We start from the raw sequence: 24,403 nt of genomic DNA, 5'->3' as shown, positions 1-24,403 counted from the left end.
TGTTATTCAGAGAACATCCTGAGGCCCGCCCACCCTCCTGTAGTGTCTGCGCCTGTGGAGAAAAGGAGTTGGGAAAGCCCCCAGTACAAGGGAGGACAATTTGCGGTTTGAAGCTTAGACGCTGCTGTTTAGGTAAATATTGTAGCATGGGCGGAGAGCTGGGATTTTTGTTAGTACACGAAAAACAAAAGTGAAAACAGTCATTGAGGGAAACATTTGTTATCTCTAGAGCAAACCTTCAGATTTCCAGTCGATTACTCTGCTTATCATTAAATGATGAGACTGTTTGCATGGCTGAGCTCGCATTAACCACTTTCTCCTCTTCTGCGTCATCACCATATGGTCCACATTCACTGGAGCATTGGGAAAGAAACATGTATGGCATCATTATGTTAATAGTAATGCTTCTGCAATGGTGCTCAGCAGACAGAAGGCGAGGCTGAGTGGAGGATTGAGGAGGGGAGGGGAGGGAGGGCCTCACTGATTCCCATACAGAAAAGCTGTCATCTTCTCGAGCAGAAATAAGGACACATGCAAATGACTCAGCTGATGCAGACAGGCTGTGAATGCACCGAGATCCGTGCTTGTTGTATTTGCATATGTTTATCTGGATCTCAGACACTATTGAGCATCATCATGGCTGTGACTATACAAAGGAAGGGGGTCATATTATAAGCTACAGCGTCACTTAATGATGCTGAAGCCATCAGTTAGCAGTGATTGATCAACTTATCCACAATACGGGCTAATCGCAAAACAAACATTTGCATGTCAAACATCCACAAACATAGCATCTTGTTTATGTAATAATCATCCCTCCTCCAAGCCATATTCAAAGATGGAGGTTATTTAAACAACTTCAAACTCACACATACTGAGTATTCAATGATTAAGTCACATTGCTGACCAAACCTTAAATTAATTAGGTGTTTAGATGCTCAATTATTTTTAGGAAATTGTGTTATTTTCAGTATTTAAGTCATTACTATGATAAATGAGCCACTCTCTCACAAATCCAGCATTGTCAATACACACATCAAGTCATAAAGTGACTTCACTCATACATACAAACCTGCACTCCTGTAACTTTTACCTTTAAGTATGACAAGTATACAAAATAGCCCTCTATGAGTTCATCAGCGATGCACTGAATTCAAGTATTGGGTAGATATCTACATAAAATAGTTATCTGTTGCCCTCTGCTGGTCACATTTGTTTTCTGTTGAAAAACATCTTGTAAACTTCTGAACCATTGGGAGGCGCTGCTGTGTAAAAGCACATTGATAGCTAATCCCAATTAAATATCAAAATATACACCACACACTCTCAGTGTGGTGCAGTAACCTTTATATCACAGATTTTGTTTTCTCCTTACTACTGGGATACATGGGATACTGGTGGTTTCATGTTGATCTAATCAAATCTGTAAACAACATTTACATCTGAGCAGACTGGTTGACATCCTGTCTGATTTCCAACTGGTATTCATTATGTAAAAACTGATTATACAATCATTGCGTATGCATTCAGTGTATTGGGGAAATGAGTCAGATGTAAATCTAACCAGGCTGTATGAACTGTACACTATTCACCAAGTGTATGCATACAAGTAGCTTTTGACACCAAATTGCACTTTCACTGACCCTTGCATTTCTGTACTGGGTTACTCTATTGTACTTTACAGTTTGCATTATCAGGTTAACCTGTATGTTGTTTTCCATTTGATGGTAAAGATACAATAATTAGCCGTTAAAAGTTGAGTCCGATTTTATCTTTCACTGCAAGTTCTGGGCTACACAGTACCCAGTGGTCTTAAACTGTTCAGGCTTAAACTAATTTTGTAAAGTTGACTGTTTTTGACAGTAATAGTGATTAACAATTGCTAGGCTGTAGAGAAGACAATCTAACAAAGAAAAAAAACCCTCTCCATTCAGCCTCGCTGCCCCATCCCTATTATCAAGTTTCTTTTTACTGGACTTCAGATTCATGATCATTCTCAATGTTGGAAAAAAAAAAGTGATATGCATCATCTATTTTTCTACTTCATACCAATTTAAGTTTTTATTCACATAATGTTAAGCCCAGGTTTAAAATGCTGTCTTATCAGCAAGTCTTAATGTGATATTCAAATTATCCCTGGATTTGATCAAAGACTAGATTTTCTGTTTTGCAGGTGAGGCCATCTATAATCCTTGGCAAACATCAACTGGTAATATGCAGTGTACCACCACGTTTATCATTATGTACTAGCAAAAGACTGAGTACACTTGAGAAAATAAAACAGAGGGAGCGGATCAGTTTAGGTGCATTGTATTATTTAGTTGAACATTTTAGACTGAGAAAGACAAATGGCAAAAATGGGCTACTTAAACAAGGTTCTTTATTTGACAATGAGACAAGTTAGCTAACAGCAGCTTTCTTGTTCATGGTCACACGCCTAAAACTTCTGGAACTGCTTCTTGGCTCCAGCAGCCTTTGTCACTTTGAGGACGTTGAACCTCACGGTCTTGCTGAGCGGTCGGCACTCTCCAACAGTCACAATGTCTCCAACTGTGACGTCTCTGCAGGAAAACACACAATCCCGACAGATTAACAGGTGGTCAGGGTATCTCTGTCCAGTGTCAAGCAGATAATTAACTCTGTTTGAGTAGGAGGTGTAAAGCTGAGCTGCATCAGCATTTGCCAAAGGCAATGTCGTCAGAGCTTCCTGAGCTTGGAAGACCATCGTGAGAAAAAACATCATTTGCAGCAAAATATAATGACTTTTTGGCAGGATTATAGCATCACATGAACTTTAGACACCAGACAGGTGCTGATTTAGAGAGCTGTAGTAGAACAAATACACTGTTCTGAAACAAAATGTAGGTTTTACACCTTTAGTAACAACTACCAAATCAAATCAGATATGAAAGTTGGTTGAGGGGAAATATAGCTATAGCTGGGGGGAAAAAAAAAAAAAAAAAAAAAAAAAAAATTCTCTATCAAGTTATTCCATGTTTGCTCTGACTGTATGAAATTCAACAACATGTTAGAGGTGTAGTACCTGAAGCAAGGTGACAGATGGACAGAGAGGTTCTTGTGCCTCTTCTCAAAGCGGTTGTACTTGCGGATGTAATGCAGGTAGTCACGTCTGATAACGATGGTCCTCTGCATCTTCATTTTGGTCACCACACCTTTAGAACAGACACAGAATCAAAATTTGCGATTAACAGCTTCCTGTTGACATTACAGAAGGCAATCAAGCCAGAGATCAAAAGACTAGGAGGATCTGAGAAACTGCTCATTCCAGTATTACAGAAATTATTATTCGTCACTAGACTACATCAGTGTTGCCATTAGGCATTGTCGTCAGAGCCCAGAGGACTTGGAAGACCATCGTGAGAAAAAACATCATTTGCAGGACAGTGACAAAAAAGTCAGTATTTAAATTTGTGTTGAGTTAGTCTGCTGGTTCTGGCTTGGACTGCTTCACCTGCATCTAAAAGTTGCAGCAGCAGCACATTAAAAGCAAATTCATGGACTCTATAACAACACTACTGCAGCAACCCAAGCCAGTGCCATCAGGCTAGTGTTTAAGTTTATTGTTGAGTATTAAACTGACCAGAGAGGATACGGCCACGGATGGAGACATTTCCAGTGAAGGGGCATTTCTTGTCAATGTAAGTGCCTTCAATAGCCTGGAGAGAATAAAGACAGTGTTGTTAGTTTTATCACTCTACACATTCCCCCTAGAAATATAACCCGGTTTCATTGCTAAGTTTTTGAGACTGCATCAGTTTTGCCATAAGGCATTGTCGTCAGAACCCTGCAGGCTTGGAAGACCATCGTGAGAAAAAACATCACTTGCAGCTTACAAAGAAGAACTTAACAGGTTCAGTTTCTCTATTATTCTGAGAAAGCCTATAGACGGTGAATTACCTCTCTTGGGGTTTTGAAGCCCAGCCCGACACTCTTGTGGTAACGGGGGAGCTTCTCCTTGACCTCCTTGCCACCATCAGCGACCAGAACACGCTTCTTGTTCTGGAAGATGGTGGGCTGTTTCTGATAAGCCCTCTCGGTCTGTGGAGCAACAGAAAGATCGGCAATATTAGGGCTGTGCAACACCAAAACCACGTTAACTCTACCATCCACACTTCCATACACTGTGGCCGCCCGGCCTCGCTAACCAAGATTCAAGGTTCAAGACTGACTTCCTCTTATGAAGACTTGGAAGGAAGGACTGCCCTTCGTCGAAACGACATATTGTCGGCTACATTACATGAAAAGTGCTCTGATGGATGTCACTACCACTGGCAGTATAAATAAAGTGAGGCACTATTAATTGGGACAGTTAATAGCAGCAGGCTAAGCTAACAAAGTTAGCACCCCGGCTAGTTAAACGTTACACGAGGGTATGCTGATCGTCAACAACAAATCTTAACTACTAAAGCCCGAGTGTGGTTTGAAATGGCTCAGGGCCGTGTATAAAGAGTCCATAATTGTATATACGTAACATATGCAGCCTAATAAGTTTATTAAAACGCATATTTATCGATTTAAATTCACCACGCCGTTTTCCCGAACGTACTTGTGCATCCGCCATCTTTGCCAGCCGAGTCGTAAAGAGGCCTATGCATGCGCGCGGCGGACGGAAGACTGCGAGGCACGGGAAGTGACGTTTACGAAAAGGCGAGGCTCAAAAATTCAACACACATTTTTATAATTGTTTAATTGTTCACAAACATTTCTAATGGATATATGCGGAGAAGACAATAAACACGTTTAAACTGTTCGTTGTTTATTTGGAGTTGTCCGAGGTGGTGTTACAAGTTGCGCGGTGAGTAGATCTACAAAACATAGAGACAGTGCGACGACCTTTTTTCAGCTTTATTGAAGGTACAAACAAGTACAGTACACAGTACAGGAGAGCTGATAACAACACAAGCTGTATCGACATAAGAGAAAATAAGAGTTGAAAATGTAGCGGGGAACAAATAGATATTCCAAATAAGTTTTAAATGAAATACTATTAATAATAAAACAATAAATGAATAAATGATACATACATTGGAAAAGAACACTTCAGGAGGGTCCATCAAATGTTTTCTTATTTTATTCCTTGTTAGAGCAAGCCAAGCAGTGGGTTAAATTATAATGTTAAGTCTCTTTGATGCCAGAAGTTAAAGACTTTCTTGTATATATACATACATACATACACACACACACACACACACACACACACACACACACGTGTACAAGTTTTTTTTAAAGCTATATAAGTGCCCAAATACTTTACTGTTTTTTACAGGATGACCTCACCGCCCCTGATGTAATGCTGTGACATCACGTCGGTCCCAGCATCCTCAGCGACGATTTATAAATCCGCGGCCGCGGTTCTCACAAACAAATAAAACGTCGTCACATGATTGTACGGAAGTAAAGACGATCTAAACAGTCAACAAGATGGCATCTCACCCGGGAGGAGGCGACCAAGGTACTGGCTAGCATCAACAACATTATAACATTAAACTGACCGTGACAGTGTCGCCAGCAGATTGATAGACGCAGACAATCTGACAGTTAAACAAGTAACTTTTGTCCTGTGGTTGTAGCGTGTTTGCTTGCTAGCGTCAACGCTTAGCTGAACAGAGGTTAGCATAATTGTAGCTAGCGCTTGTTCTGCGTTCTCGAACGCCGCGTTAGCTCGAGAGGCTACAACAGTGAGTTAGCAAATATGTTTGAACAAAACCGAAAGATAGATATGAGGAGGCTACACCCTTTCACCCGAAAATGTCAAACACCTTTGGTATCTCGGACTCGTTAACCAATACAACGGGGACACCACAATGTCCTTCTTTAGCTAGTTAACTTAAGCTAATTCATTTAGCCAGCAATTAGCACTGTGGATAATATGTACTGCCTTTGTATACGCTTAATGTCTCCCACTAGTTCTTTTAAATGTGAACGCAATTGATATAAAAAGAAAAACGCAATAGCAAATGTGAAATCATGGGAATATATAAATCTATCTATAAATCAATCTAAAATACAATGTTTTCGTATGTTATTGTAAGTGCGATTAATTTAAATAATCTCGTTGTAAAGTGTGACTTTAGATTCCGACTGAAGTGACAGTAAGCATGCACCTAGAGAGGCACAAATTCTTAAGGTGTTTCCTAATTTAGTGCTAATATGAGATAACTTTGGTTGTAAAACAGCTGTACCAGCATTTTAATGATTTAACATTGACCTTTGCCTCTCAGGAAATACCAAAGATCAGATACTGGAAGTCGGAGCCGTTTTGTTAAAGGAGTAAGTATATGCTGTACACCTTGCCTTCTCTTTACTGACCTGGGCAAGTAGTTAAATTATATATATTACTGTGTCTTTGTAATCCCCTATGTAGTTTCATCTATCAGCGGGTTCAGCGCCATGGAGACAGCAATACTGTAGTGACCAGGGCACAGCTGGGTGGAGGAGAGCTGCGTGATCCAAACCACAAGAAGCTCGCTCAGTGTCTACAGCAGATTGGAGATGAGCTGGATGGCAATGTTGAGCTCCAGAGGTTGACTACCTGTCTTTGTATCTCTGCCATTAAAGTCAAGACATGAAGTATTATGAATTACAAGGTTTAACCGATAGCAGCTATAAAATTGGCCTGCCCTTAATCGCTCAATTTTTGTTTCTCCAGGATGATAAATGACTCTTCACTCAGTCCCACAAAAGACATGTTCCTGAGAGTTGCCGTTGAGATCTTTTCAGATGGAAAATTCAATTGGGGCAGGGTGGTTGCACTGTTCTACTTTGCCTGCAGACTTGTCATCAAAGTAAGTGAAGCAGCCGTGTTGTACCTCACCACATTATGAATACAAAACAAAGTGAGACATACCTCTATTACGAAATTGTGGTTGAATAACAAAGATCTAAAGCATCTTCCCTTCACACCCTCTCAGGCTCTTCTGACCCAAGTTCCTGATATTATCAGAACCATCATCAGCTGGACCATGGACTACCTCCGGGAACATGTGATCAACTGGATCAGGGAGCAAGGTGGCTGGGTAAGGAGCTAATTTATGGCTGCAGTTCCAACACATCATTGATTGGTAATTGAGTTCCTGATTGCTTGTAAGACATTTATTAATGTTTGTGTCTGTTATTGATTTTTAGGAGGGCATTCGTTCCTACTTCGGCACCCCTACCTGGCAGACGGTGGGGGTTTTCTTGGCTGGTGTTCTCACCACTGTTCTAGTCATTCGCAAGATGTGAGGGGGTGTTTGAAGAGCAGACAGGAGAAAGACAGGAAGAATTATGACTGAGGGAAATGGGGACGGGAACAAAAAATGAAAGAACATCAGAAGGACAACAGAAAGAAGCTATGGCGGAGTGAACAAGTCGAACAGGAAGAACTTGTATTTGGACAAGGAGAACCACGTCTGTCTCCCATTCATGTCTAAGGATCGGGAGTTTAAACTGAACGCACTGTCAAACCCATTATCCCTATGCCACTGAGGAAGTGAGCTTTGCATGATTACATGCACAAAATGCGGTGGGTGGAGAGGTTGTCAGACTTGAACAGGGAATGCATTTTAAGTAATTTATTTTTTACTTGGTACAGCTTAAAAAAACACTCACTGCATTCTGAATTTTGTCCCAAAAGATATAAGGACTGAAATCGCATTATATTCAAAGTAGTTTTATTTTTATTCCTCCTTACTTAATTTTCTGATCTTCTCACTCTCTCCATCCATCTCATCATAGTGTCTGTATGCTAGAAATTCCATCTCCATATGTATTTGTGAGTGTTTACTGGTGTACGTCTGTAATGATCTGCTGGCAATGAATGTGTCGGAGGGTGGTCACATCCCATCAAGTTAAAGAGATATTTTTGCAAACATTTATCAAATTTAACAATAACATGGTGTAGATAAAGAAAAAATACACCTGACTATAACTGAGTTCAGACTAGCCCAAATAATTTCCCCCTTTCTTCCCATCAATGCACAAATCAGCCTTATTTCATGGTAAGTGTCACAGCAGGGACATGTGTACAAACTTGTTTACATTCACATGAATCATCACATGGATGAAAAGTCCTATGATTGACAGCTGAATTTAAAATCCTGCCGTGTGTGACATTCAATCATATGCCATCTTAAGTGGCATTTTTAACCAGCATTGTGACCATAATGTGGCTCCCGATGAGATAAATCTTGCCAATTATTTCTGTCTGTGTTGCAAATGGAGCCACAAGTCATGAACTGATGCTTCCTGTAGTCTACGGAAGAAGAAAGTTGCACTGCAGATACAGAAAGCACTGGATTACTCACAGATGCTTACCTCACTTTATACATGTTCAAAGTACTGTATTTTTACCTGAGTTATTCAACCTTCAATCTTACCTACACAGCAAAAGGCTTTTTATACGTTTTTCTTGTTTGTCAGTGCCTTGGTGTTTTTTTTACTCTGAAATCACTTTGATATTCTCAAATTTTCACTGTTTTCTATCACATTTGTAAAGCTGAAATTAGTTTGGAGTCTCCCTGAAAATCTTTTTGCAGTGACCTTGTATGTTATAATATGGAAAAATAAATCTTTTAACTGTTATTGCAGATGTGGTTATGCATTAATTACCTGAGGAATGAAGATTTATACTCAATAGGCTCAATACAGCATAACCACCATAAGAAATGAATCACATTCATGCACTTTGAAGTCATTTAAGCCACATTAGACTGGTAGTGGCTGTAACATTCATCACATATTGAAGATTTTATTGTTAAAATGTTTATTAAATTGTCACAACAAATCTAGGTTGGGGGTCACATATCTAAATCCTCATTATTTTGCTATTTTATTCACAAAGTGCAGTAATTATGTTGATTTTTTTAGATTTAGTTTATTGCTTGTGCAAAACATTTGACCTGATAATGGTGGTGGATGTAAAGATCAACGTGGTCAACCATAACCACTGAAAGTCAGCCTGTGGGGTTGTGAATATCCATTGCATGGGCCAAATAATTTAATGGGAAATTTTTACTGTATTACAGGACATGTCATAAAATCATTCTCTGCAGACTACAAGTTTCTGTACAAAATTTACTGGCAATCTGGCTAACCTTCTTGTTGTGAGGTGACAGTGCAAACCATTGCACCATGGTGCCACCCTCAAACTGCACTTAAAGCTTAGAAATCGCAAAAAAATTAAGTCTGACTTCATATGATATTATTTTGGATATTCATTGTGGATAGTGAACTAATTAATCAATGAATCAAGTGAATAAGTGAGATCAATAATGTATCACACTGCATAGTTCAGTGTACTGTTTATTGACTCAGAACAATCAACATATACACATCACAGTATGCTCAGCGCTTTGAGTTATGGCTACTTAAAAGACAAAAAGGTACGTAACAAACTCCATTGTGGCATTTTACATGAGGCAGTTCTGCTATAAGAGCAGCTCAGGTAGATCTCATAAATGCATGGTCCTTGCAATGTAAGACAAATGGAAAAGACAAAGGCACATTTAAAGCAATTCAGCACAAAGTGATATGATCAGCGGTTAAGATGACACTGTGGCCGATGGAAGGGGGAAAGTTGTTGGTTCTATCTCGTCTCCAGCACTCCATCTCTGATCCTCCACCTCCAGGCAGGACTGTAGTCTGGGGCGGCAACACAGCAGAGCTCCAGACCGGACTCCTGCACCTCCTCATCGTGAGCGATCTGCTGGCCTTGCTGTGTCTCTAGAGTGAAAACTCTCTCAGAGATCTAAAATGGAGAAACACACATAATGAGCATTTAAACAAGTGTAACTTGGCTTTTACAGACACCGAATCAGACTAACACGAATTGCCGCCATGACTCGTGAGCGTGTGATGCTGCCACCCCTCACCTGATCACTGATTCCGGTCGCGATGTGGCCCACCTTCACCCGGCGTGTCTCCCTGATCCGGATGCTCCTCCTGCTGAAGTCTCTGATGCAGACGTCCACCCCTGAGCCATTTACATAGCAGAGATGCACATGATGTACGGGAAATGGTATTGTGTGTTACAGTTAAAAGAAGAGAAAGATTAATGTTTGCCATCTCACCTTCAAAACAGCAGGGTGGTGGTAGCTGCCTGTGACCCAGGAAATCCATACTGAAGACCTGCACATCGGGCTGACTGTTGTAGGAGAAGACGCCAGAGCTGAAGTCGTCTCCTGGGCTCAGGGACCAGCGGCCAGAGTCCTGGGATAAATTTTAAAAAGCCTGTTGTTACTTAAGCCAAACGGATGGACACTAAAGAGGCTCTTTGCTTAAACCAATTATTTATCCTCTGCATACTGTGAGGTAAATCACAGGTGTACTCAGTTGTGTATTTTTGGTTACCTTTTTGTCCCATTGTTCCCAATTTTCACTGCTGAGGCAGGACAAGAGATGCTCCTGCATCTCAACAGACTGAGGCTGAGACAGACTGCTCAGGTAGAAATCTGCAAAGAAGCAGGAAAACAGTGAGCAGGGTTCACACACACACACACACCCTAGACTGGACACAAGAAGCAGAGGAGTGAAAGAAACCTCACCTCGCGCCAGTTTACGTAGCTCAAGTTCGGGCACAGTGGTCTCCTTGTTGCTCCTCTTGTGGTTTGGCTCAGAGATCAGCATCTGTGGATAGCACTGCGAGCCTCGCTTTGACTCATTACTGTCAGCCTCCTTCTCTTCCTCCTCATCATCCAGCTCCTTTGCCCTCCTCCCTGCTGTGATCGCCCTCTCCACAGACTCTTCATGTTCCACCTCGTCTTCATAGTCAACGCTGCTGTTGATGGGCTGCAGGGAGTCTGGAGGTTCATTGGCTATGTACAGGGGCTCAGTGTAGGGTCCCTTCACTGGGCTGGTGAGGCCTCCCACTGCAGTCACACAAACAGATTGTATTAACTCTAAACTGCTGCTGCTGAAGCATTCAGCAAGCAAGGATGCAATTTCATAAAATGATGATGCACTCATCTGGGCTTATTACTGTGAGCTCGAAGCATTAAGCTAATGAGCAGCAGCAAGTGATGTTGTGAGTGCTTAGCAGATTTTTTACTAGTATGTTATTGGAACTGTGGAAGGCATCACTTTCATTGCTATGAACACAACAAAAAACACAGTGGAAGTATGTTACCTTCTTTCAGAGCTCTGTCAGTTTTTTCTTTGAGCTCTGCTGCTGATGCTCTCTTGACTGGATCCTTCTGAAGTCCCGCCTTAAGTGCTTCAGCAGTGAGAGGACTACAGTCAGGTGGGATCTCTCTCAGAGGCGGAGGCTCATTAGCAATCTGTAACCGTCACCAAAAGAAAAAGGACCAGGTCAAGGTTTGATATGAAAACTGACTGAACATCTGTGGTGAAACGGCAGGCCGTTAGCATCTTGTGTGTCGCTGTGAGGGATACCTTGAGGTAAAGTCTACATTTGTAGTATCTTGTCCAAGGTTGACACCCGTTCAGCATGTGCAGTAACATGCAGCAGCTGCTCCACACATCTGCTTTGGCTCCGCGGGATTCCCCTTTAACGATCTCAGGGGCCATGTGGGTCTCTGTGCCCTTCAGATCTGCATTGAATTACATTGAGAAAACAACGGATTAAGACGTGGAAGCGGATAAATTACACAGCTCAACTGAATCGCTAACGTTAATGCAGCATTTACCGTTGGACCCGCTGAGGCTCTGCCCCTGTTTGTCCAGTCTCTCTGCGTGTCCGAAGTCGCACAGGAAGGTGTCTCTACCGTCCTCCGACAGCAACACATTTTCAGCTGTGGGAAACAAGCAGAGACAATGATCCACTGCATTAAGGTGCATTAAGCATTTAGGTCAACACTTGTTGTTTTTAAGTGTGCTCTATAAATAAACTGACTTGACTAATTTAACTCTGCTCTGTGTGCTCAGTGGCACTTGGTGCTGTGCAGTTCACAGTACAGACGACATAATTAGAAACAGGGCAGCTGCACAAAGATCAAACAGACTACAGACAAAGGAGCTGAGTATGAGGGAAATATGAAGTCACTGAAGGACAGCTGCTGTAGAAAACACTTTAATGTGGAATGAATGTGGAGACTAGTAAACAGGCGGCAGATAAAGGGATTTGGCGTTACTGTCTTGCTTTTCCCGAGGCATTACAGACACCAGGTGGCGCCTGAGCTGCAACAACACCAACAGTGTGTTTTTGTTTTGTTAGTTTTTTTTTGCCTGCCCTCCAGCTTTTGTCTGTTTTTTGTTCTTCCTCTAACGTAGTTCCCTTTCTGTTTTTCTTTCCTTCTTTTTTTAATACTTCTCACCCCATTATTTTCATCCTCTGCCTCTCCTCTGCCCTTGTACTTTTTCTCCTGTTGTTCTCTAACAGCTTCCTGCTCCGCACCCCCCCCCCCCCCACACACACACACACACACCCCTCCTTCTGTTTCGATCTCTCCTTTTCTTTTTTTCTTCTTCTCTCTAGCTCTCTCCTGACTTTGTGCACATGCGCGGTTTCTAAAGAGCAGCGGTGAGTCACACTGTGGGAAATTCCCAGCTCGCCGTTTTTTCTCTGTGGTAGTCTAGTTTCACAACACAGGTGCTGCTGAAGATCAAATCTACTGTGTGTGTGACACTTGTGTTCCACACAACAGCTGCGCAAAGACATAAAATCCTCTGATGAGAACTAATTAGAAATCTGATTTAACTCCCCCCCGTGTGTTTTTGTCTTTCGCTACGTACCACAAGTAAAAGTCAAGCTGACACATTTTGTTTTACTATGTTTGGAGCTGTGTAATTACTGCTATTAAAATCAAGCTTGAAAGTGTTTATCTGCTGATGCCAACATCTGGTGTCTGTGTTTTGGTGTCACTTTTTCAGTCTTAACATTTCCAACCACATTTTAGACAATTCATCCATACAGGAATGTTACTATTCATTGTTTAAACGTAGACAATGTCGAGATAAAGATTTCATTTTCACATTTTAGGGGGAAAAAATGTACTTCTTGCTTTGCTTTTGTTGCTTATCAGAAAGTCTTTATCTGTTTCACCAGACAACGAAAAATATTTCACAGAGGAAATAGTGACAATGATTTTGAGACTTTTGACAAGCGTACCTCTTAAGATATTGGCTTAATTTAAGGTTAAACCTTGTGAGTTCAGGACAAATTGAAATAAAAGTACTACGTCCTTTAATGTCAGTAGATCTTTATAAAATTTTGGTTTTTAGACATAACTTATATGTCAGTCAGTAACTATGTCAAGTGTCAAGGACACACCTTCAAGAGATCAAATCAGTTGTCACTATGGCATCACCATTCGTGTTTTGACTTTTTAGAGTGACTCAGATGAGGCCTCAACAATACTCTTAACTGTTGTGTAATTGGGAAAAAAGAAAGACACATTTAGTATAACATACCTTTTATATCTAGGTGCACCACCTTTTTCTTTACCAAGTACTCCAGCCCTGTTAAGACTTGCGAGTGGTAGTGGAGGCTCAAATCCTCTGGCAGCCGGCCACGCTTGGCTATCAACTGGCCCAGAGAGCCTGAAATAACAGATAAGGTCAGAGCAGGACAAAGGCTGCATTATGTCTTGTTAATATTCACCAATACACAGTATCTGAGTCAACTCTTCCTTCTGCTATTATGGCCTGTGCAGAAGTGTTTAAAGCAGAAGTGCAGTTTGATGACAAAGGAAAAATAGTGTGAGGTACAGTATGTCATTGTGTTTATCAAGTGGCCATCTCCCATTACAGTAGCTTGGTGTAATTTGGCTTCAACAAAGCTCAACAGTCATCCCAGAACCACCCACTTCCACATCTCAACACTGATCACATCCGCATTTCTGTACTCTTCAACTTCCTCACGGCGCAGCTACGGTACATGTTTTTACACTTAATTCATCACTCAACCTCGCTCTTGATCTGAAAAGCAGCAGTGAGTCTGTGTGTAAAAGGGAAGAGATGTTTACCAGATTTGTGGTCCATGAAGAGTAGAACATTAGGCCCCTCTCTGACCACTCCGAAGAGTTCCACCACGCGAGGAGATCTGAGGGCACTCCACGCACCCACCTCCTCACTGCTGAACCTCTTCAGGGCGATCTGTGGGGAAACCATGGAACAAATGATTAATCAGTCGCAGAGAACGCTAATGGAAAAAAACAAGAGAGAGATATGCTCTGTGTTACCTTTTTGATGGCAAATCTGAAGCCTGTGTTGACATCTCGAGCGGTGCGCACTTCACCGTAGGAGCCTTCCTTGATAAAATCTGTGAGGACAAACTCCCTCCCTTCCCTGTACTCGCAGTCCACAGGCTGAATTTTCTGTAAGGAAAAGAGAGAAACCCGTTAATTTGGTTAAACCGTATTTCAAAAACAGACAGAAGACAGGACGCTAAGCAGAACATACATCATTGTAAAAGATGATTCCCTCGTTGGGGTCAGAATCAGCTACTGAGAGCTTGTATTCCTCTTCTCTCGCATCCCTCTCCACATCTTTGAAGAAGGGCCCTGCGTAGCACGGGTCCCCCTGACTGACGCTACACCTGAGGCCAGCGAGGGCCAGCGAGCAGTGTCTCAAATTGCTGAGGGAGTCTGAGTCGCTGTCCCGCTCGAAGGAGTGGAGACTGGAGAGGTGGCCGCAGACCTGGTCCCCCCAGGTCAGGGGTGAGCAGCTGGAGCATGTGTTGTAGATCTGTCGGCTGTAGAGGGGAGGCCCTCTGTCCTGCTCCTCTGAGCTTTCAATGCTGCTACAGCAAGAATCACTGAGGTTGCTTCTTCCTCCAAGAGATGTCCCATCCTAGGGAAGACAAACAAAAGCACGGTTGATCAGACTACATGGTGTTTATATTCTTGTGTGAGTCCGTTCAGGGAGATTCATCTGCATCCAGAGATCCACTGGATGCTAATGTTTGCTTGGGAATGTCTGGAGCGCGAGCCTCCAACTGCCAACAAATATTTCAATTTATCCTTGAAGATGCTTCGCAAGGAAAACACTGCAAATACTCTCAGGTCTTTTAATAATACAAGAGTATACTATGTACCAACCTAAATCTTACTGGCAGTTTGAATAGCTTTTTCCCATCTAAATCTCAATGAGATGTGAGGAAAAAAAAAACAGAGTTCTCACCAGGACTTGAACCAGAGATCTTCCACTCTCCTGTTCAGGGACTCCAGAGGGTGTTCGATGTCTGTGTCGCTGCTTCTCCTTCTTCTTCTTCTCCAGCCTTTTCTTCCCCTTACGCTTCTTCCTGCTCTTTTTCCTGGGTTTGAGCTGCACTGATGAGCCGTTGGGCTCCTGGACAGAAGCTGTCGTTGGGCATGCCACGTTGTTGTGCTCTGAGGAAAGACTGCTGCAAACAAAGAGGCAACAATATGAATCTCAGAGATGGTATTAAACAACTCAGTATAACTGAAGAAAGTGAATACGAAGTGTAAAATGCAGGCAGTGTTGTCAAGGTAACGTCATACCTGGTGAAGCAGTTGGGGATGGGAACAAAGGATCGTTCACAACAAGATGGGATAAACTCTTGGGAGTCCTGGGTTTCACCTGAGGTGAGCAAAGTGTTAACGTTAAATTGTGTCCAGGCATAGTTATTAAATGTATTATATTATTTAAAAAAAGAGATATTTACATGAAGCCTGAGCAATGACTGTTGAGGTCTTAAAGTGCATTTCATCCATTTGCTCTGCAGTTCCATGGGTCAAGAGTTTATTAACAAAGGGGTTTAAGTGTGGGAAGCCCATCTTGCTGTCCTTCTCCTCCTCTTCCCCCTCCTCCGTGTCCTGGTCTGCGGCTGAGCAAGACCCCTTCAGCTCAGCCTGGGGCGATCCGGAGAATGGTGCTGTTGAGTTGAAAATCCTCTGCCTAACCGCCATTTCTTCTGCTGGATCTGGAAAGACAGAATACCACAGGCAAATGATAAGTCAAGGGCTTTCTCCACATCTGCAGTTTGTCTTCCACCTAAATGACTGCATTAATGCTAAATAAGAAATAACTGATTATATATGCTTGGAACTTTTGTGTGGAAACTTTGTGTGGCTCCTGAAATCTTGGCATCATTTTCTGGTAGACCCTCAATGGTGTTGTCTCTCTGAGAAAGAGTCGATCAAATATGTTTGCAGATTAATGGAGTTGACTAAAGATGTACTGCCTGTGTTTCATGAGGCTTTTCAAAATGAAAGCAAGCTTATAAGAGGGCTGCAACTACTGAGGCTGCAATTAACCTGCCAACCATTTTCTTGATTATTTCTTTTGTCAAGCATATGTTTGGCATTTTTGGTGAATTATTAAATGATTATTTGATTATCAAAATCATTACTGATGAATTTTCTGTCCAACAAGTAATTGATCAATCGACTTCTCATTCCAGCTCTAGTTTACTGGTCAATGCACATATTATTATATTATATTGCATATATTCATAGTGTGTTTAGTATGTATAGTGTGTGTTGTTTTTTCTGTTTGTGTATTTCGAAGTATTGTGTCTATTTTGAGCCGAAAGCTACCAAACGAACTTTCGTTATGTGTACGCAATGACAATAAAGAATTCTTGATTCTTGATAAAGAATTCTTCAAACTGTTTCCCCATAATGCAACTAATAACTTTTTCCCGTCAGCTAATGTGAGTGTGATTGGTTATTTTCAAGTTAAAAGTTCCAGTAACTTTAATGTTGAAATTGAAATTGAAATGTGTCTGTTTGTTTTCATCTGATTCTTCATTAAGTTCTGCATGTTGGTCTGTTTATTTTAGGGGGGCATTCCTCTAATACCACAAGGCTCAAGGCACAATATCTTTACTCTTGTCAGCAGAAATATGCACGCAATTCAGTGCAACAATGACAGCTTCTGTGCTGTGCTTTGGTTCATGTTAATCTGCTTTTTTTACAGCTTGTTTAAACTTGGCTAAACCTGGCAGTTCAAGAACATGACGATCACTTGTATCATCGGAATGAACTGAAACTTTGCGGTTGGCAGCTGAGACAGGAAATTCAACCCTGGCCTTGTTTTGACGGTTGCAACTGTGTTAAACGCAAGTGCTCTTTTTCAGTCAGAGGAAGTAAAGTACTGCACATTAGGCACAGTTGGCTTGAATTTCCAATGAAGATCTGCATTATTATTGCCTGCCTGTGGCTTGGAGGTTATAATCAGCAAAGCATGTATCACTGTAAAATCGATAGACACGCTGCTTTCATCTCAGCACTGGTTAAATGCCATTTGAAAGGCACAGACTTAGGGACTACAGTTACAGCATGTTGCATCAGTGAGTCAACTACACTTCATCGTAGCATCTCCTTGTCACTCAACTTGTGACTCTGTCTGCACATTTACATGTTCTTAACAGAGGTCATACAAGGATCAATCCTGCATATTCTTGCTCTTGACAATATACAAGTAATACTAAAGAAAATCTGACACCAAACTGTTGTCACATTTGAAGTTTAGCAAAGTCATTACCTTGTTGCCGACTTCATGCACTGCAAGATTATCTAGACTGAAGCAATTGTCACTGTCACTTCCTTCTTAGGATGCTGCACGGCTGCTGTGAGAGCACGGCACACAAACGCCACACCCCAGTGAATTTACGTGGAAAGGAAATAGAGAAACCCCCAGTGCAATAAACACAACCACAAAAACAACTCTGTGTGTGTGTGAGGCTGAGGGGCGTGTAGACCTACCAACAGATGCCAGCCTGAACTGCGATCTCTCTCCCGTGTATCCGCCCTGAATTAACCTGTCATCTACATTTGTAAAACTAGGTGCTCTGTTCGCCTGCCTCGTCCTTCATGGTCTGATTCTCAGCAACGTCTCTGTTCGGGCGCTGCTACTCTGCTCTCAGCTCTGCCTGATGCTGGCTGTCAGCCAACCAACCGGGGGGGGGGAGGAGGAGCTTGCTGACAATGACTTATGGGAAATGCATCTCCACTTCCCCATATTCCCCCCTCCCTCTGCTCCCTCCAACAGGGCTGATTTACTTACTCTTCCCTCTGACTAGATTAAAAGGATAACATGTTTGGGTTTGGTTTTGATGATCTATGTGAACTATGGACAGTGGCAAAACCAGAATGTCAGCTCTCTGTGGCTCACGCTTATCAAGATATTGTCAGGTTTTTACGCTAAGAAGAAATGATGGACATGATCATTAAAACTAATAACAACAATATAATATCAACAACAACAACACAGAACACTGCCCACTCTAATGTTCAAAAATAGTGACAATCTCATATCTGATATTATGAGGTTCTTCTTGTGGAAAATATTTGCCACTGGGAGAATCACTCAAAATGTATGGGTGTCTTCTGTATCTATCTGAAATAATCTCACTTGTTTTTCTTTTCAGCAGCAAAACAACTTACGCACATGAAAACCGCTTCAGAACACAGGAAATTCACAAATACCACTTGAGAGGCTCTTGCTACAAGCCATAAATGAAAAGCTAAGTGCGAGTTGCTCACTGCTTCCTTTGTGATAAGGAAACTGTTTATTGTCATGGCAACGGTATCTTAGACTGTGTGGACACTGTCATAGCCTGTTAGGATTTAGTTATGCTACTCTATTATTAGCCAAGGACTGATTCAAAACTTTCTAAGAAGTCTTGAAATGCCATGTTTCATATTTACAGCAGCAGTGATTCATTTTAAATCAACAAAATAATATGAGTATTTAATAGCAGAAATAGCCATCATAGCAGCAACACAGCAGCATATAGTGAGGTAAGGCAGTAGTTTTGATTAAGCAGCCAATTATCTTCTCAGTTAATCCTTTTATCCACACCTGAACCAATCTGCAAATTCATCGCTAGCTCAATGTAGCTCGATTTTTCATTATAGATTAACAGGATAAGTTAACTTTTAAGCCTCTCAAATGTGAATATTTTCTATTTTCTTAGTCTTCTATCGTAGTAAACTGAGTTTTGGTTCAAAATAACAAGACATTTTGAAGATGTTACCTTGGGCAATGAAAAATTGTGATGGGTATTTTTTGCTGTTTGCTTACATTCTATACACCAATTGATTAACTGAGAAAACAGTGGTTAGATTAATCAATAACTAAAATGACAGTTGCAGTCTTGGTTTGGTCTATTAAATGTCAAAATACTCATATAGTCATAAATTCTTAAAGCCCAAGGTTATGTCTACAGATTGCTTGTCTAATCAACAGCCCAAAACCAAAAGAAACTGCAACCAATGAATGGTTTTTTTTTTTGTTTGTTTGTTTGTTTTTGCAAGAGTTGAGCAATTGTTTATCAAAATAGTCATTACTTTTCTGTCAGATGAACACAGTACAATATAGCCACTAACTACTGCCTTCAAATCTGCAATCAAGATGAATCAACATCTCTCTGACATTGTCAACAAAAACTGGAACTCTAGATAAGAGATAAAGAGTTATCACGTTGGTTTACATCAGAATGTACAAGTGCACTTAATTAACTTGCAACTGAGAGATATACAAAATAAGCTTAAAGTAAAAATGGGTGCAATCCATTCTAATGTAGTTTTTTGCAGAGAAATCCTGTGCTTAACGCCACATTCTGTACAGTCAGTGGCCATACTGAGCCGACTGCTGCTGTACACCCACACAGATTAATGAAATTCCAAAGCCTTTAGTAAGGACAGTGAATAGGGACTCAACCTGAAGTTGGCTGCAGAATACACAGAGCTGAGCATTCCTTAATAGAAACGGCGACTGCTTCTCAGGAAAATGTACTGCACCGCACATGCCCAGAGCATTCAAGAAACCTGCGCGCTTTGGTTGTGCGTACATCACACTATTAAGTCTTTGTCTCTTAACAACTTTCCTTTCTCTCCACACTATTTACTGCAACAAAGAAACTGGTTTTATTGCAGTTAATAACAAAAAACATGACTCTGCAGCAACAGTCAGAATAGATGCATATGTTTCATGGACAGTTCTGGATTAGGTCAAACAGTGTAAGAGACAATAAGATTTTGAAGTTTTGAACTGTTTGTCAGACAAAACAAGTAATCTGAGGACTGGACCTTCAACACTGAGAAATTATAATGAGCATTTTTGACTATTTTCTGACAGTTTATAAACAAATAGATAGATTCATAAAGCTAGAAAATAACGTAACTATTAAATAATGAAAATAACTGTTAGTTGCAGCCCTAAATTCAACATACAAATTTGAAGATTTGTCATAAGCATGCATCCCAATAAGTTACACTTAACACTGGGGCTGCAGCTAATGATTATTGTCATTACTGATTAATCTGCCTTTTGTTAATCCTTATTTATCAAATGTCAGAAAACAATGAAAAATGTTCTTTCTAATTTCCCACAGCCCAAGATGGCATCTTCAAATGCCCAAAAACCAAACATTCAGTTTATTGTCATGTATGGCAAAAAAAAGCATCACATTTTTACATCTAAGCAGCTGTACACAGCAAATGTTTGGTATTATAGCTTACAATTTGACCATAACCAACTGACTAATCGTTGCAGCGCTACGTGAGTGATGTTCAAATCCAAGGTAAGTAACTGAAAAGCAATCACAGTCACGTGAGTTAAATCAAGCATATTATAGCTTTAATTCTGGCATACATTTTATGTATGTGTATGTAATGTACATTGTAGTATAATACAGCTGTGCACTCCATAGTGTAATAGAATAAAGGAGTGGCAGCCTACTTTTCTATTAGGATGATGTATGTTGTGAACAGATTTTATACAAAGTATGTCTGTAAGTAAGTCTGCCCTTTCTGTGTTTTTCAGATGAGAATAGAATAGGACATTTGCACAGGACACTGCTGGTTCCTCTTTCAGGGATGGACCCAGGCCAGGGCTGCTTAGCTGTAAATGCAGGCCAGGAGTTTGACTCTGGGCCAAGACATGTCCGGTATGAATGTGAACAATGCGAAGAAGCAGCTCTCAACTCACAACACAATACCTGTGAGGGATGACTGATGTAAACAAATAAATGTGGTTCATATGAGGTAATAATGGCATAACATTAAGCAGGTCAATACTGGACAACATGAAATGAGGATATAACTGCTCTTGTGGGGACTTGTTACTACTACAGTTACAGCACAGTAGAGTTACTAATTAGTGAACTTTAAATATCAAAAAGCACATCTTTTCCATATGTTGTCTTATGTGTTATACGTGTGTTGTGGCTCTGAATGTACTTTTTGCATTCACTGCCATGCTTCGTTTGTGTTTATTTTCAGATTATAACAAGCCTATGTTTTTTTTCTTAAAAATAATATAAAAGAGGTCCTGTCAAAAGACTTCACTTACAGACAAGAGCATCCAGCAATAGCCTGGTACCAGTGAAAAAGTATAAGCAGGAGTACAGCAGTTGTTTTAATCAGAGACATCTGGCTTCAATAGGCGTTATATGTGGTTTGATGACCTGTATTACCACACTTACAGTAACAGCAGCCTAACTTTCCTACCTTTTATGGTCTGATCTTTGTTGTTTTTTGTTTTTGTTTCAGCTCAATTAACAACCATAGAAATACAGCCTATGTGTCCCGTAATGTGTATATTTCTTCGAGACCGTACGGGCGCTCTCACAGAACTAAAACATGAACTTCCTTCTCGCCACATTCACCGCCATTCCACTAAAACTTCGCCCGAAATGTTTCCGCTTTTCGATCAGAAATCAAACATTTGAAATGAGAAGTTGTTGTCTCACATTAAAGCCGGAAAAACTGAGGTCAGAGAAATAGTTTTCCTCGACCTAGCAGATTAATAAAATAGTAATTAAACAGTAGATTCTTCACTTACCGATCTTCCAGTTAGTAGGCGTCGGCCGATGGCGATCATCGATGTGAATAATGGCTTCCGGTTAAATTTCAAAGTAGCTATTATGATCCCCTAATTTTACAATAATACTATTAAATGGAGTGATTCAAAATATTATTATTATCATTGTTGCTGTTGTTCACTGACTGTACTGACGTATTTTTCTTGTTGTTTGGGGTCTAAGTGATAGTTTTCATGTTTTTTTTTGTAAGTGACTGTTACGCTTTTAATTTGAAGTAGCAGTACTTCCTGTATGCGCCTGTTTTTAATTTGACAGTTCCTGAAACTGGAGAGAAAGGAAGTGGTTATGAGGTGTGAAAACTAAAGTGCAAGCAATGGCCACGGCTGCATTACCCTCATGAGGGGCCCCAGGGCAAAAAAATAAAAATAAAAATGTTCTTGGGCCCCTACTGACCCCCACTACATATAGTGTCATTATTTCGTCAGGCACCCAGAAATCAACCAGAGCTTTAGAGCCAAAATTATTTGCCTAGTTGTTAAGTTGAGCAGTTAACTGGTAGTATTTTAATAATTTACTAATTATTTAAGTCATCCAAACCAGTGTTAATAATGAGACACTCAAAACCATAGATCAAATGCTATTCCACTTCATTTGAAAGAAACTACAGGTCTCAGTGTCTTAGATTTTACCACTTTTAATCATACATTATCAAGTATCTCTTGCACATCTGAATGCTTGGTGGAGTAGACATAGATGAGGAAAAAACTTGCACACTAACGTCACTAACTGAATAAAGAAAATTCTTGTTTTTTATTGAGCGAGTGAAGATATATACACATACAGTGTGCCTTAGATCACCTGTATTGACACAAAAGTACCACAAGATGGAGTCATACTATATGGACTAAAGGGGTTTAGCACAAAGACTACTATTTAGCTTTACTTGTGACACAGTAGTCTGTCTAATGTGCAATCTAAGTAAATTACAATATTACCACATATAACTGCAGTAAATCTTGATTAATTGATGAGTATTGGTGTCAAGAATCTTCCAAACATATCAAGAAATTGTTCAGTTTAGCACTGATGTTCATATCCTGTGATTTTTAAGGAGGATTTGACCAAATATTTTTAAGGAGTTGTTTAGAGTTATTTAAAACTGTGAAGGTTTGGAAATCTCTGACCAAAAAACACATTAACATTGTGAACCTTTCTATCACAACAACCATGCCTTTAAACTGCCTTTGCTTACTTGCTCTGTTAGTACTGACTGAACAATGCTAAATGCTGGTCTAAAATAGTTCTCTATTTCTTATATCAATAATAGACATACTGTGAGTCGCTTGAGCAGCCTCATCCAGAAATGTGCAAAAGTTCTGTGTCTGTGTCACATGTGAATGGAAGCCAAGGAAGATATTAATGATCTGGTAATTTCCCCTTTTTCAATACCAAGTAAAATCCCTGGATGTCTTCTTGTTGTGACACATGTGAACAAAAGCCAAGAGGATCTAGAGGCAAGCCATGGAAGCATTTTGTTTAAACAAAGCAAGCAGAACAGCAGGTTTCATCCAGAGTGACATTCACTCCTGGAAAGTATTTGTTTGGAGCATAAAATATGAAAGTATTAAATTTAGAATATTATTGAATATATATTTTTGTTCTTTTTTATTATAATAGATGAACCCTTACTCAAAGCTATCAGAAGACAAAATTATGCAATACATTACTAGGAGAGGAAAAACAAGAGGTGCTTTTCTAGCCTTTTTCACTAAAACAGTAAGTGAAGCTTTTGTCGGGTCAGGCAACCTCTAAAGTAACATCTGACCATTACTATATAGCACTTATTTTGTGTGACCATTTTATCTATAGTTTCACTTGTAAAATGTCCATGTTCTAAGTGAGCACATTCTGTATGCAACATCTAGTCTATAGATGTAGATCCTCATTATCTTATAGTGACACCATCACAACTAATGGTGTGATCATCCAGTTCTACTAGCAAAATAATTTGACTCATGTTTTGAACAAGGCTGACTGATGAATAACAAAGTCACTCATTGTACTGCACTTGTGTGAGCAATATAAAACGTTTCAGATCACCTGATACCCTGCCCAGTATCTCACTAATGTCACATACACATGTACACCAGAAATGTTATTGGACTCTTATCATAAATTACTATCTCTTGTTGATTACAAAGCCCACATCTGCGGCTAGATTAACCTGATGCCCCAACCCCAAATTTCAGTCCACTTTGTATTGTATATGTACTCTGTCAGACAGTTGGCAGAGAGTGAATTGGCATTTATTTAGAGAACTGATTATTTGCTTAAATCATTTTTTTGAATTAAAAACTTAACTAGAACCAGCCTCTTAAATGTGAATATCTGCTAGTTTTCCCAGTTTTCTAGGATAGTTTTCTATACACTGAACAATCATTAAAGACAATATAATCTACAAGACAGGACTACAAAATTACCTAAAATACAATATTACTGCATTCGTTAATACCGTAATTTGCTGACGCATATTTCCAAGAAAAATTGGAGTTAAAAAAAATAACAAAACTATCAGCTATAGGTACTATTTCTGAGTCTCCCGAGGATCTGGGGCCGGTGGACAACTGCTTCCTTTGTCCACTGTGTAATCCAGTCACGCCTATACATCCATTATTTCACAATAAATATATCAGCTTCGACAGTAGACCCAGA

General features: G+C 40.3%; 3 protein-coding genes and 3 non-coding genes across 10 annotated transcripts; 1 reads left to right on the top strand and 5 right to left on the bottom strand.

The window, feature by feature from the left end:
• Positions 1-2,363: 2,363 nt before the first annotated feature.
• rps11 (ribosomal protein S11) lies at positions 2,364-4,670 on the bottom strand. The gene is made up of 5 exons (XM_018702044.2): positions 4,568-4,670; positions 3,919-4,059; positions 3,602-3,677; positions 3,044-3,173; positions 2,364-2,561 (listed from the first exon to the last, which is right to left on the bottom strand). Exons 1-5 carry the CDS (start codon positions 4,580-4,582, stop codon positions 2,438-2,440), a joined length of 486 nt encoding a protein of 161 aa, XP_018557560.1. The 5' UTR covers positions 4,583-4,670; the 3' UTR covers positions 2,364-2,437.
• On the bottom strand, positions 2,664-2,748 carry LOC127143051 (small nucleolar RNA SNORD35). Its single transcript, XR_007814218.1, has one exon. It is a non-coding gene; the product is annotated as a small nucleolar RNA SNORD35 (small nucleolar RNA).
• LOC127143050 (small nucleolar RNA SNORD35) lies at positions 3,315-3,399 on the bottom strand. The gene has a single exon (XR_007814217.1). It is a non-coding gene; the product is annotated as a small nucleolar RNA SNORD35 (small nucleolar RNA).
• On the bottom strand, positions 3,764-3,848 carry LOC127143049 (small nucleolar RNA SNORD35). The gene has a single exon (XR_007814216.1). It is a non-coding gene; the product is annotated as a small nucleolar RNA SNORD35 (small nucleolar RNA).
• Positions 4,671-4,676: 6 nt separating the features above from the next.
• On the top strand, positions 4,677-8,583 carry LOC108900795 (apoptosis regulator BAX). Its single transcript, XM_018702034.2, has 7 exons — positions 4,677-4,816; positions 5,288-5,473; positions 6,243-6,291; positions 6,386-6,544; positions 6,671-6,806; positions 6,933-7,037; positions 7,147-8,583. The coding sequence occupies exons 2-7, from the start codon at positions 5,443-5,445 to the stop codon at positions 7,243-7,245; spliced, it is 579 nt and encodes a 192-aa protein (XP_018557550.1). The 5' UTR covers positions 4,677-4,816; positions 5,288-5,442; the 3' UTR covers positions 7,246-8,583.
• Positions 8,584-9,290: 707 nt separating this feature from the next.
• map3k14a (mitogen-activated protein kinase kinase kinase 14a) lies at positions 9,291-21,831 on the bottom strand. 5 transcript variants are annotated; one of them, XM_051074162.1, is made up of 17 exons: positions 17,628-17,790; positions 17,407-17,491; positions 15,584-15,841; positions 15,420-15,498; positions 15,079-15,301; positions 14,359-14,748; positions 14,139-14,273; positions 13,923-14,052; positions 13,369-13,497; positions 11,646-11,750; positions 11,392-11,549; positions 11,126-11,276; positions 10,545-10,868; positions 10,351-10,451; positions 10,071-10,209; positions 9,873-9,973; positions 9,291-9,748 (listed from the first exon to the last, which is right to left on the bottom strand). In XM_051074162.1, exons 3-17 carry the CDS (start codon positions 15,825-15,827, stop codon positions 9,587-9,589), a joined length of 2,571 nt encoding a protein of 856 aa, XP_050930119.1. In that variant the 5' UTR covers positions 15,828-15,841; positions 17,407-17,491; positions 17,628-17,790; the 3' UTR covers positions 9,291-9,586. The 5 variants fall into 5 exon arrangements, with proteins under 5 accessions (XP_050930119.1, XP_050930120.1, XP_018557572.1 ...); XM_051074163.1 differs by having other exon boundaries at positions 17,407-17,488; positions 17,628-17,789; XM_018702056.2 differs by lacking the exons at positions 17,407-17,491; positions 17,628-17,790 and adding an exon at positions 21,712-21,831.
• Positions 21,832-24,403: the final 2,572 nt, after the last annotated feature.

This window comes from Lates calcarifer, linkage group LG11 (genome assembly GCF_001640805.2).
Source record: "Lates calcarifer isolate ASB-BC8 linkage group LG11, TLL_Latcal_v3, whole genome shotgun sequence".
Lineage (NCBI taxonomy): Eukaryota > Metazoa > Chordata > Actinopteri > Centropomidae > Lates > Lates calcarifer.
This window is presented reverse-complemented; position numbering and strand designations above follow the sequence as displayed.